General features: G+C 40.0%; 1 protein-coding gene across 1 annotated transcript; it reads left to right on the top strand.

Moving 5' to 3' along the window:
* Positions 1-11,891: 11,891 nt before the first annotated feature.
* Positions 11,892-12,965, top strand: LOC311631153 (alpha-N-acetylgalactosaminide alpha-2,6-sialyltransferase 2-like; the record flags this gene model as incomplete). Its single annotated transcript, XM_084900971.1, has 1 exon — positions 11,892-12,965. The coding sequence occupies one exon, from the start codon at positions 11,892-11,894 to the stop codon at positions 12,963-12,965; it is 1,074 nt and encodes a 357-aa protein (XP_084757097.1).
* Positions 12,966-13,230: the final 265 nt, after the last annotated feature.

Raw genomic sequence — 13,230 nt, 5'->3', positions numbered from 1 at the left:
AATAGGTCATAAAATAAGAATTATAGCTCATCTACTTCTGTGGTTGACTTTAAAAAAGAAAGGAATTAAGAAAGGAAAGAAGAGGAGAGAGAAAAAGAGAGAGAAAAAAGAAATGAAGAAAGGAAAGAAGGGAGAGAGAGAAAAAGAGAGAGAGAGAGATATATAATATAAAGCTCAGAGTCTTAGTTGATATTCCTAGTTATGACTAGAGAAAAATGAGTCCATGAAGCAATTTAGCGAGTGGATAGAAAATAAATGTTCCTTTTTGCATGTACTTAAGACATCCAGCATTTTTAAAGAGCTGTCCGTGTCCTAACCCACATATGTCTAAGGGAAAAAGATTTGACTGGCAGTTTAAAACATGGTAATGTCTTGTCAAAGTTGAAGGGCAAGATAAAGATGAAAACTAAATGTCAGTTTAGTTTTTACTAAAAAGCTCCACTCTTGCGGTATTTGTATAAACCGAGTGGAAATGATCTGAAGGTCTAAAGGGAAGGTTTTGCTCACCAACTTAATTATGAACCTTGTTGTTAATGCTGATGTTCATAGTTATTTCTCATTCAAGCAAAGGTCAAGGAGTAAAGATTAGAGAATGACCTGTCAGAGACAAGGCTCCTTGTGGTTACAAATGATCTTATTAGATAGAACTAGAGGCTTCATAGAATAGAAGGGAGAAAGAATTGAGAGTACCTCAACAAAGACTCTCAATATTACAAAATTATTTTACATATAAAAAATCCTATAATACAATGGGAGTAGAAACATTAGAATTTATTGTTAAACAACATTGCTTTCTCCAATATCTTTTATGGGCTGAGAGGAAGAAGAAAGGCTAAGACATGCCTGGCATTGGTGGGATATCAGAAAGTGCATCAGTAATGTCCGTAAGGACCTCAACCAAGAGAGGTTTTAGAATTGGAATCCCCATGGCCTGGGATGTCTAAGTCTTCTCTCACCAACCAACAGCCTGGGTACAGGACATCTTGATATTAGTATATGCTATCTGAATTGGACAATGGCATGTGTGGTTTAAGTGTAATGATGGTAGAAAAGTTGGGAAACAGATCTCACAGGGATCGGATAAGGGAGCAGTGGATTCTCAAATCCACTCTATAAATTGAGGTAATAAATAAAGGCTTTCTTCTTCTTCTTTTTTTTTTTTTAAATGACTAATCTAAATTAATAAAAGGTGCTAATTAGACCACATAGACGGGATGTCTTCCAGACATCATTCTGTATGTCCTTCCTGACAAAGCCGGGGGCATGGCCAGCCTGCAAATCATCCAGGGCCCTTTTCCCAGGCAGGCCTTGTCCCCAGCGGGGACCCCCATCCCAATCTGGGGCCCCCTTCAGGGTAGACCAGCCAGTTCCCACCCATGCATCAGGCCTTTATCCTATATAATAAAAGAATAATATGCAAATTGACCCCAATAGCAGAATGACCAGAACAACTGCCGGAACAGTCACTATGAGTGCGCTGACCACCTCTTGGGGTGAGGCCAGTGAGTGGGTGGGAACAGCTGACTCCTTGGTCCCTTCCCCAGGCTGTCAGCACCGAACACCCGATGGCAAACAGGGAACCAGAGATGGGTGGGTGGCAGCGGGGTATGGGGCCAGCTGCAGGGGACAATGTCCCTGATCACAGACCATGCCTAGGGACTATACCAGAGCACGAATTTTGTGCATAGGGCCTCTAGTTTATAATAACCATGATAGTGATTTGCTCAAGGTTGAGTGGCTGACTGTGGCTGACTTTTGGCTTACCTGTATTTTCCAGCGTATAAGACGATCCCCTAATTTTACAGTTAAAACATGGCAATATTCGCTGTATAAGACTACCCCCCACTTCAAAGAAAAGACTTCCTTTGCAGTCAAGATCTGCAGGTAATTTTTGTGCAATTTTGGTCTTTTGCCCCCCGATTTTCAGTTGACATTTTTTCGTTTCAAAAGTCGTTTTATATGCCGGAAAATATGGTACTTGTGAGATTATGGTGAAAGGTAGATGGAGACATCCAGGTAAATCTTCCCTCTGACTGAGGCTGGGGCAGGAATGTCAGAATCTCCACCACTCCCCAGCCCCCTGCCAGGTTGTTTTTTGTGTGCTCAGTATGAATACTCTACAGGAGAATCAGAAAATGTCACAAACAAGCAGTTTTAAATGTGTTTTCCTCTGGGGAATGATATTGGAGAATAAGGGAGGCACTTCACTTTTACTATGTGCACTTCTGTCTTGTTTGCTTTTTTTTTTTTTTGCCAAAGGCATGCATGTGTTAAAAAGTGAACCGGTATCCAAAGATGATGAAAAATCTTTGTATTCTGACTGTGATGACCTTTGCAGGATCAGAGGTTGGTTTTGTTGTTTGTTTCTTTGTTTACTTTTTTCTACTGGCCATGAGAGCATAAGTGTTTCACCAATTGCTCTTAAAGGAAACAGAAAAATTGACTCTAAAATCTGAATGTCAAATATTTAATAAACACCATGTAATCTGTAATGTTTTAACTGCTTTGGAAAGCAGTTTAGATTTATAAATACATTGCCATAGTACTCATTTAAAAGCAATAAAGCAGTTAAACCAATTAATTGGGTTTGTGAAATAATGGCAAATATATTGTTTTGGTTGAGATTTCTCAGTCTTGAGTGTTTACTTCAATTCAACTGTTTCTTATTCAATTTCTACTAAGTGCAAAATACAGTACTAAATATTCTAAGATGAATCAAATATAAATGCTGCCATTGTGGCAGTTTACTTCTAATTGATGGAAGAATACAAGGTTAAATAAGTGCTAGTTAGAGGTGAACATCTAAGAACTGCGGGAGGAATGAGTTGTAGCCCTAAGAAATATGTAGCTGAAGATAAAGTTGTTGTTTTTTTTCCCTTGGAATGGTTATTATTCCCTTAATAATAATGTACTTTATCTCTTATAATGAAAACAAAATGCTTAAAGCTGAAGTTTATAGGGTATAAAAATAGCACTGGCTGGTTATCCAAATATCTGGATTTCAATTCTAGCTCTCTATAGGTTAATTGGATTTGATAGATGCTTGACAATCATCAGTCAAGGTTCCTCACTAGTCCTCTCTCTTGAGTACAAGTTTAAGGACAGTTACTGAACCATTTAGCTGTGCTGGAATTAGACATGTGATGCTGGGAAAGGTCAATGTTCTGAGCCTATGGATTGAGTGTTCCTCTTTGGAACTTTCTGGAGTTTATCTATATGGTGACTTCTCTTTCTTCCCTGCAAGTGACCATTAAAAACCTTCAGGGTCTGTTAGCTTAGAAGGAAGTGCTTAGAGAGCCAATGGGAATCATAGCCCTTCCAAGGAAGGGAGGCATGAAGAGTAGCTTAGTCCTACAGGTGTAGGTCTTTAGATGAGGCCTTCTCTTTCCTCCATCCTTTACTCTGGAATTGTTTATAGCATTGAGACCCTAAGTTTAGATCAGAGGGTTGAGAATTGGGTGTGGTCTAGGGGGGGGCGGGGAAATGTGTCTGAACAAAGTCAAAGAGCTGGCTTTTGATTTTATCTTTAGGCTCATTCGTTTTGGGCTAAAGTCTTGATAGCTCTATGGGGCCTTGTCTAATTAACCAAGAAATTCTAATATTGTCTGAGGAAATATCTCCTTTAAATAAATGAAATAATTTTGCCTTAATGATTGACTTTATTTTCTTTGAGTATTTGGGTCAGGAAAGAGGATAATTGAAGATTTATGTCTTCAGGATCATAAGACTGGCCATGTTTTGTTTTCCCAAATAAATAAAATTTGTTTAGTTAGTTCTGATTTTTCTTTGTGTCTTTTTTTTCCCCCTTTTATGTTTTTATAAATGTATTCACTCTGTAATTTGTCACAAGCAGAGGTGAAAAAGCACTGGTTATAGGAAAACACATGTATCTTTTTTTTTTATATCAACTCAAAATCTAGGGATAGCTGCTGGCAACTTAGGAGATTCATGTATATTTTATGTAGCATTTGTAAGATAGTTCATTAGTTAATGGATTAATTAATTAAAGGATATTTGTTGTATCCTCCATGTAATGCTATCTTTTACATTACACTTTCACCTGGTATTTCTATCTTGAGGCCCTTGACCACTAGAGGGCTCAACGATGATTTTCAAAACATGAATCTCCTGAATTTATATATAACTTTGTGTATATGCTTATCTAATATATGAATTTATAGCTTTGATACAATTTCCAAACAGCTCTGCAACTTCAAAAATATGAGAACTAATTTAAAAATCTAAATTCTCCAAAACCACAGGTATTATATGTATTTTCTTCATGGCTAGTAGCATGAAAATCAGTGTACAGCATAAAATTCATTGGTGTGTATTAATTCAACACAATAGGGCTTCAATTTATTGAATGTCTATTTTGATTTAGGCAAAATATTTATATGCTAGGCAAGTAAAGTTAAAGGTAAGAGAGTGAAAAAGGAGGGGTTTCAGGGCCACCCAAGGAGCTCATTCCCATCAGCCAACTAAGGAATCAAAATTTAAAGGAGAGGAGTAGACACAGGGATGAACTGCAAGCAAGGTTTTCCAGGTCAGTCTGTAGGATCTCATCCCTATGAAGGTTCAAAACCATGAGCCTTGTGGGGAAGATAAATAGATATACTTCAAGGCAAGATGAATTTCCAAAAAGAGATCTCATTAATGTGAACTAAGAAAAATGAAAGCAATGTGAATTTCAAATATCTGTGACTTTGAGACAGACCTTGAAGTGTGAGAAAATTCCAATAAGAACAAAATGATAAGACTTGGAAATGATAAGTATGGAAGTGCTGATGATGCAGACAGGAAAGGAAACAAAGTTTTCTGATTTTCTCCTGTGACAAAGAGAGTATGCAGATAGGTGAAGATGTAGTATAGGGATCAGGTACAAATAAATTAATGCAGAGTTGCAAAACAGGACTGTGTAAGTCAATTGATCAGAGCTGGCTGACAATACCTTCACAACTGGTGTAGCTCTACCATAAATTCACCCTCTTTTGTTCATATTCAAGCCTGTTATAAACAGTCTCTGTAGTTTGACTTAACTCAAACAAGTAGATGGAATTTCCAAGAGCCTATTTAGTATAATCAATATACATGTTTTTAAAAGCACACACATTTATCAAAGCTTCCCAATATATATATATTTTTAAACACACGACTCATTATGAGAAAACTACTTAGAATTTTTGGAATATCCTGACAGGGCCAGTATTTGTCACTTAGGCTGACAATTCAGCTTGAATGATTTCCTGGATCTTGATCCCATTAGCTGATATTTAGCTACCTGGCACACTCTTTGGGGATTTTGCTCAAGAAACTAGTGATGAATATTGTGGTTGTGTCCTGAGGCTATGGTAACACATTATCACAAAGTTAATAGCTTAAAGCAACAGAAATTGATTCTCTCATAGTTCTGGAGGCCCCCAAGTCCAAAATCAAAGTGTCAACAAGGACACCTCCCTCTGGACCCTCTAGTGAGAATCTGTTCCTTGCCTCTTCCAGCCTCTGGTGGTCTCTCTCCTTCATGCCTTCCCTTCTGTGTCTCCTTGGTGTATATCGAAATGATTTTCCCCTCTCATAAGGATACTTAAGATAAGTTTTCCATTTCCTTAATTTTGGCTTTAGTTTTTATAATTTATTTTCTTCTGATTACTTTGGATATACTATGCTCTTCTATTATTTATTTTTACTTATTTTATTTTTATTTTTTAAATTTATTTTATTTTTATTTATTTATTGCCTAAAGTGGAAGATTAGATTATCTATTTTGGATATTTCTTTTATTCTAATATGCTGTTAATTTCTCTTGAAGTACTGCTTTCACTGCATCTCATAAATTTCATTTTCATTTTGTTTGAAATATTTAAACATTTCTTAAGATTTCTTCTTGAACTGCTGTGTTGTTTAATTTCCAAATATTTTAGAAATTTTCAAGTTATTGTTCTATTATTATTCTGGATTTAATTTGATTGAGGTCTTATAATTTAAACTTTTAAATTTGGTAAGGTGTTTTATGGGCCCAGCATGTTGTTTGTCTTGGTGAATGATCCATGGGATCTTAAGGAAAAAGTGCTGGATAAAGTATTCTACAGATGTCTTTTCGTTCCAATTCCAGGTGTAACTTGTTTTACTGTGTTTTGTTTCTTTACACTTCGCAGATACTACCTTTTTTACAAATTGAACATTTGTCGCAACCCTGCTCAGATCAAGTCTATTGGTACCATTTTCCCAACAGGTTCAGATGTTGGTTAGCATTTTTTAGCAATATTTTTTAAATTAAGGTACCCACATTTTGCCAAAGCCGGTTTGGCTCAGTGGTAGAGCGTTGGTCTGCAGACTGGAAGGTCCTAGGTTCAATTCCGGTCAAGGGCATGTACATTGGTTGCGGGCACATCCCCGGTATGGGGTGTGCAGGAGGCAGCTGGTCGATGTTTCTCTCTCATTGACGTTTCTAGCTCTCTATCCCTCTCCCTTCCTCTCTGTAAAAAATCAATAAAATATATTTTTTAAAAAAGGTACCCACATTTTAAAAACACAATGCTATTGAACACTTAATAGATTACATTAGAGGATAACTATAACTTTTATATGCACTGGAAGCAAAAAAACATCATGTCACTGGCTTTATTGTGGTGGGCTAGAACCAAACCTGTAATATCTCTGCGTTATGTCTTGTAATCCTGGTCAGTTCAATTTTATCTTTACTGGTTTTTCTGTCTGCTAGATCTGTAGACAACAATAATAGAGGATTCATCTATTTTTTTCTTGCAGTTCTGTCAGTTTTTTTTAAGTATATATTTTATTGATTGTTTACAGAGAAGAAGGGAGAGGAATAGAGACCCAGAAACATTGATGAGAGAGAAACATTGACCAGCTGCTGCTTCCTGCACACCCTCTACTGGGGATGTGCCCGCAACCAAGGTACATGTCCTTGACCGTAATCGAACCTGAGACCTTTCAGTCCTCAGGCCAAGGCTTATCCACTGAGCTAAACTGGTTTCGGCCAGTTCTGTCAATTTTTGCTGCCTGTATTTTGATGCTGTGGTGTTAGATACATGCACATGAAGGATTAAATCTTCTTGGTGATCTGACCTCTTTATCATCATGGATTGCCCTCTTTATCCATGAAAATATTCCAATTACTGAAATCTTTGTCTTAAATTAACCTAGCTATTCCAGCTTCTTTTGGTGAACGCTGATGTGGTTTATTTATTTATTTTTATTTTATTTTTTATTTTTTTTAATAAATGTATTTTATTGATTTTTTACAGAGAGGAAGAGAGAGGGATAGAGAGTCAGAAACATCGATGAGAGAGAGAGACCAATCAGCTGCCTCCTGCACACCCCCCACTGGGGATGTGCCCGCAACCAAGGTACATGCCCTTGACCTGAATCGAACCCGGGACCCTTCAGTCCGCAGGCCAAGGCTCTATCCACTGAGCCAAACTGGTCTCGGCGATGTGGTTTATTTTTATCCATCCCTTTATACTTAATGTCTCTGTGTTTTCAGACTTAAAGTGGATTTCGTATAAATAGCATATAGATGGGTTTTGTTTTTGCTTTTTATTCACTCCAACTAGTCACATTTAAAATGGTTATTGGTATAATTGTATTAACATCTGATATGTTTGTAATAGATTTCTATTCACTATCCTTGATGGTGTTTCTCTTTATGTCATTCACCCTTTTTTATTTTTGGTTTTAAGTGAGAATTTTATATAATTCCCTTTTCTTTCTTATCTCAGCATATCAACTACACTTCTTTTAAAATGATCTTAGCAATGGCCCTAAAGTTTGCAATATACATTGGCAACTACTCACATGTAATACTACACCACTGCATGGGTAGTGCATGTATCTTCTAACAGAAAATTCCCAGTTCCTCCCTCCTGGTCCTGACTGCATGCTATAACCACTTCATTTACCCACAGTTATTTTCAACAAACTGATGTCTCTTAGATCAATTAAAAATAAGAAAGAAAAGTTTTTTATTTCACCTCCACTTACTTGTTTTCCAATGCTTTCCCTTTCCTTAGGTAGATGGGCATTTTTGAGCTATATAATTTCCCTTCTCTTTGAAGACCTTTTAAAAAACATTTCTGCATGGCAGTCCTACTGGCAAAAATGCTCTCTCTTTTTCATTTGTCTTAGAAACTCTTATTTTTCCTTTACTGTTAAAGGACCATTTCACTGGACACATAATTATATATATAAATATATATTTCTTTCTTTTAATACATTAAAGACTTCACATTACCTCTTCTTGCTGGGATGGTTTCAGACGGGAAGTCCCCTGTCATTCTGATCGATGTTTCTCTATAGGTGTAGTTGTTACTTTCTCACTTTCTCTGTCAGAAACATGAATGGGTTTTTCTCTGATCTTTAGAGTGAGAACTCCGTGGAGCTCTTGGTGGGTAAACTTATGGTTGGGTTCCCAGGAGATTTTATCTCTCAAGCTAGACGGTGCTTCATCTTCAGCAATTATTTAATCACTGTAAGTGTTCCTAACAGGCTCCAGCAGTAGCTCCTGCTTCTGGTAAGCTGTGATTATCTGTATGCGTCTGTCTCTTCGCTTTTCAGGCCGGTGGTTTGCTCTGTCACTTCAGTTCTCTGATGGATTTAAGAGGAGCTGTGGATTTTCAGTTTGTTCAGCTTTTTCTTCTTCTTCTTGTAAAAACAGAAATGATGATCCCAAACTTTTGCATGTTATACTGAAAACTAAAAAGTACTTTTTAGATATTATAGAGTGGATATATTTAATAATCATTAGATTCTCTTCCACGTCTGATTTTTTTTTCTAATTCTAACAAATTTTGCCCCATAACTTCAAGCAGTTGCATAAATATTTCTTTAACATTGCACTTTTGACACTACAAATGGGGTGGGGGGATTTCTAGATATAAACCATGAGCATGATGTCTTGGCCTCAGCTTGCCACTTCTGCTACGGTCTAGAAAAAGTGCTTCAAATCTCTGGATCTCGGTGTTTTCACCTGTGTAATAGGTAATCAACTTAAACTGCAATTAACATGGACATTCTGCTATAGTAGAGAATGAATCTTTTTTTTTTAGATATAGTATTTTTTTATTGATTTTAGAGAGCAAGGGAGAGAGAGATAGATAGAAACATCACTGATGAGAGAAAATAATTAATCAGCTGCCTCCTGCATGCCTCCCATCAGGGACCAAGGCTGCAACTGGGCATGTGCCCAGACCATGAATAGAACTGTGACCTCTTGGTTCATATATCAACATTCAGTCACTGAGCCATACTAGCTGGGTTACGAGATAGTTTTTTTTTAAATATTCATAGCAAAACTATGCTTAATTTCTTGCACACAACCTTAGTTCTTATATATGAAATACTTTGTTGGCATTAAACAAATAGCTATTGCCAGCAGTGAATCAATATTCTGTTAGAACATGAAAAGTTCAGTCAGTTAGCTGGCTATTTGGGCTATCATACTCCAACAATGTAGATTTTTTTTTTCTAATTTACAAATTTGGATATATTTTTATATGGATTGACCAAGCAGATTTTTTTTTGTTACTATAAAGGCACAGAATAATACTACTACTTGCCTATATGAAATAGATGTATCTTCTATACTTTCACCTCCTAATCAATCAGATATCATTTACTCAATACATATGACATGTCAGATAATATTTTAAAGTTTGGAAATAAAGATATACAAAACAATATGAAAGTCCTGAAAGAGTTCACAATTTTGTATGAAACAGAAACAGACAAGTAAAGTTAGGTTTTTTTAAGTTCTACCAGAGCTAGAGAAATGGATTTGAAAGTCAACCTACAGGTAGTAAATGAAAACAGAAATGTGGATGAGTTCTGCCAAAGAATGGAACTTGACAATCCCCATTATTTAAAGAGGCCCAGTGACAGGAAATACTACTGAAAAGAAATATTGAGAGAAGCAATTAGAGAATTAAAATTTTGTTTTTGTTAAAACCCAAGACAAGGTTTGAGTGCAGGGAATTTACCTGGAATGATCCTAGGAAGTAGCAGTAGGTGAGTGAAGAGGTGAGTCGGGGAGGAGAAGAAACCCAGTAAAGGTTGCTTCACAGAGCAATGCACAGTTGTGAGCAACTGAAGCTCAACTTTACTGTGCAGCTTGGAGCCCCGCACAGACAAGTGCTGTAACATTGTCTTGTCTCCGGGTACAGGCGCTGAAGTACCTGTATAGCAACTGCTGTTAGCCATTGGTGAGGGGCGGTTCCGGGGGCTGTTAATTCCCTGACACTAGTGGCCTGTCACATGTGCATCCATGGGTTTCAGTGGTCAGACAACCCTCTGGCAGAAGTATCTGGTATGGTGGTAGTAAGTCTGGGCTATCCTGCATGGGAACGCTAAGTGCTAAAGAGCTATGGATGAAACATGGACAGCACCTGTGACGGTTTAGTGCTGTGGGGAATCACCAGAAGAGAGAATTTCTGGTAGGCAGGAGTAGTGAACAATGTCCAAAAAGAATGACAAATCAAATAAGTAAAAGAAAAACTGAGAATGAGTCATAAGCCAAGTGGAAGGTGATAAATGGGGGGGGGGGGGGGGCGGGAAGTAAGAAGCAAGAAGAGATGGAATGAGGGTGTATGTGTGTGGGAATATTTATAACGGAAATAAAACATGCACACAGAGGCAAATTAAATAAAATTATCATTAATAATAAAAATACGCTTTTATGTTTAATTCCTGTATGGGCATATTCAGGAGACTCTCCTGGAGCTGCTAAGTCTGGTGTAAGCGACACTTCTTTTCTTTCCAAAACACCCTTTGCTTGTTTTTTATGATGGAATTTATCTCACAGACTCCAAATTATTCATTTACTGCCTATGCCGGGATGGCCTCAGGCAGACACAAGTGAGGGTTCCATTTGGTTCATTTGCACTAGAAAGCTCTGAATTACTTTGTGCCCAGCAATCTTAGGGCACATAAATAGAAACTAAACCAGCGTCCTGGGGGACATAAACCTGCCCTCACAGTGTCCATCCCAAACAGGTTAGTCCCATCCTGGACGCTTTCTCCTGACACAGCGATGAGCTGTTGCATTGCAGCCCACCCTCCAAATACAGAATGACCGCTTCTCAGCAATCCCATTTCTCCCAAACAGGCTCTAGATGGAGATATTCATCTACTGTTCTTTTGTTTTCTCAACAGCTGAGATGAACAAAAGACTCAACAACAGGAAAAGTAAATTAAAACTATTCCACATGTGTAAGTCCCTCAAAGACTCACAGAAGTGACTGAGAGTGTTACGTAAGGCACAGAAGATATGGGAAATGTTTTTGAATTGCTAATCTGGATAGTTTATTAAAGTGGGAGACGGTCGGATGTTACTTCTTCCCATATATATGTACGTTTTCTAAATAAGGTGCAAACCAGCCGCCGTTTTATATGGGATAAGTTTCATCAGAAACACAAAGGAGTCCAAACATTTCCATTTCTTTTTGAAAAATATCCGTTTCGTAAATAACAATGGGGAGTAGCAAAGTCAACCTGCCACAGAGAAAAGAAAAAAAAAAAAAAGCAACATTAGCAAATGTCCTAGCCTAGATAGGCTTAGAAATTATTATTATTATTGTTATTAATCGCATGTGTTACTTTCCCAGGAAAAGTGCTATTCTGCACCCTGAGTACCTAGCTTTAGGAAAGGAAAATTATTCGGATCCCAGGGAGAGACATGGTCTGATGGAAGACTTAACCACCTCCTGACCCTGGGCGAGCATTATGGTCTCTGAGCTTGTTTTCTCCGCTGTCCCAAGAGGAAGTTCTAGGACTCGTTATTCTACACACTGGGATTGTGACGGAGGGCAGGGAGGGTAGACGCTGGGCTGAGTCTGGCCAGGTGGGCGAGAACGGCCTCTGCCTGGCGCCGCAGGATGCGCCGCAGGTGCCCCCGGAGGCTCTGGCTGCTGCTCCTGCTGGCCGCCTGCGCCGGGCTCCTCGGGGGGTGGTACTGGGGAGCCTGGCCCGAGGCCACAGGGTGGAGTTCCTGGATGGAGAGGCCTCCGGAGGCCTGCCCGCGCCCCCTGGCCGCCGCCCTGCAGGGGAGCCCGCGCTTCCAGAGGCTCTTCAACCTGTCCACCTCCGTGCTGCTGTGGGGCGGCCTCCTCACTCCACAGCTCTGGGACCAGCTGACCCAGCTCCGGGGACCCTACAGCTGGCGTGGCCTCTCCCGGGAGGCCCTGGCCTCCACGCTGCGCCTCCTGAACGGCTCGGAGAGCGCGCAGCTGTTCCCGGGAGCCGCATCCGCATCCCGGGAGCCGCGGTGCCGTCGCTGCGCCGTGGTGGCCAACGGAGGCATCCTGCGGGGCTCCCGCCAGGGCCGGCGCATCGACGCCCACGACTATGTCTTCAGACTCAACGGTGCGGTGATCACAGGCTTCGAGAGGGACGTGGGCACCAAGACCTCCTTCTACGGCTTCACGGTGAACACCATGAAGAACTCCCTCTACAACTACAGGCGCCAGGGCTTCCGCTCCGTGCCGCGGGGACCGGGCTTGCGTTACATCTTCATCCCCACGGGCATCCGCGACTACCTGATGCTGCGATCCGCCCTTCTGGGTGAGCCTGTCCCCGAGGGTCCGGACAAAGGCGACAGGCCTGAGGCCTATTTTGGACCCAACGCCCCTGCAGGTACGTTGAAGTTACTACATCCCAACTTCATGCACTACCTGAAGGACAGGTTTTTGAATTCCAGCCTTATTCGCCTAGATGCCAAAGGCATCTACATGCCTAGTACTGGGGCCCTCATGCTGCTGACAGCTTTGCACACCTGTGATCAGGTTAGTGCCTACGGATTTATCACGAAAAACTTCCGGGACTTTTCTAACTACTATTTTGACCAAAAAAAGATGCCACTAAAATTTTATATGAACCATGATCTGTGTCTTGAGGCGACGCTATGGGAGGACCTGCACAAGGCTGGCATCATTCAGCTGTACCAGCGCTGACCCCAGCGTCTCTCTGCGCCCTTTTGTCTCCTTGTCAAGCCTTGGCTCTCATCCTCTCAGTAGCTGAAACCTTTTTCTTTGTTAACCTGTGAGAGGGGCTCCATCTCCCCTTCTCTTCTTTCCAAAGGGGGATGTGGAAGGTGGGAAGGTGGGTTCAAGACTCTCACCAAAGGTGAGACACCGGATCTTGCCTCTTGCTCTTCCAAGAGAACTCCCCTCTGGATCTTGCATTCCAACCTTAGCCGAGGATAAATAGACACCTTTG

This window comes from Pipistrellus hanaki (assembly GCF_964339955.1).
Source record: "Pipistrellus hanaki genome assembly, chromosome: 12".
Taxonomy (NCBI): Eukaryota; Metazoa; Chordata; class Mammalia; order Chiroptera; family Vespertilionidae; genus Pipistrellus; species Pipistrellus hanaki.
The sequence above is the reverse complement of the archived record's forward strand: the minus strand, read 5'-3'. Positions and strand labels throughout refer to the sequence as shown.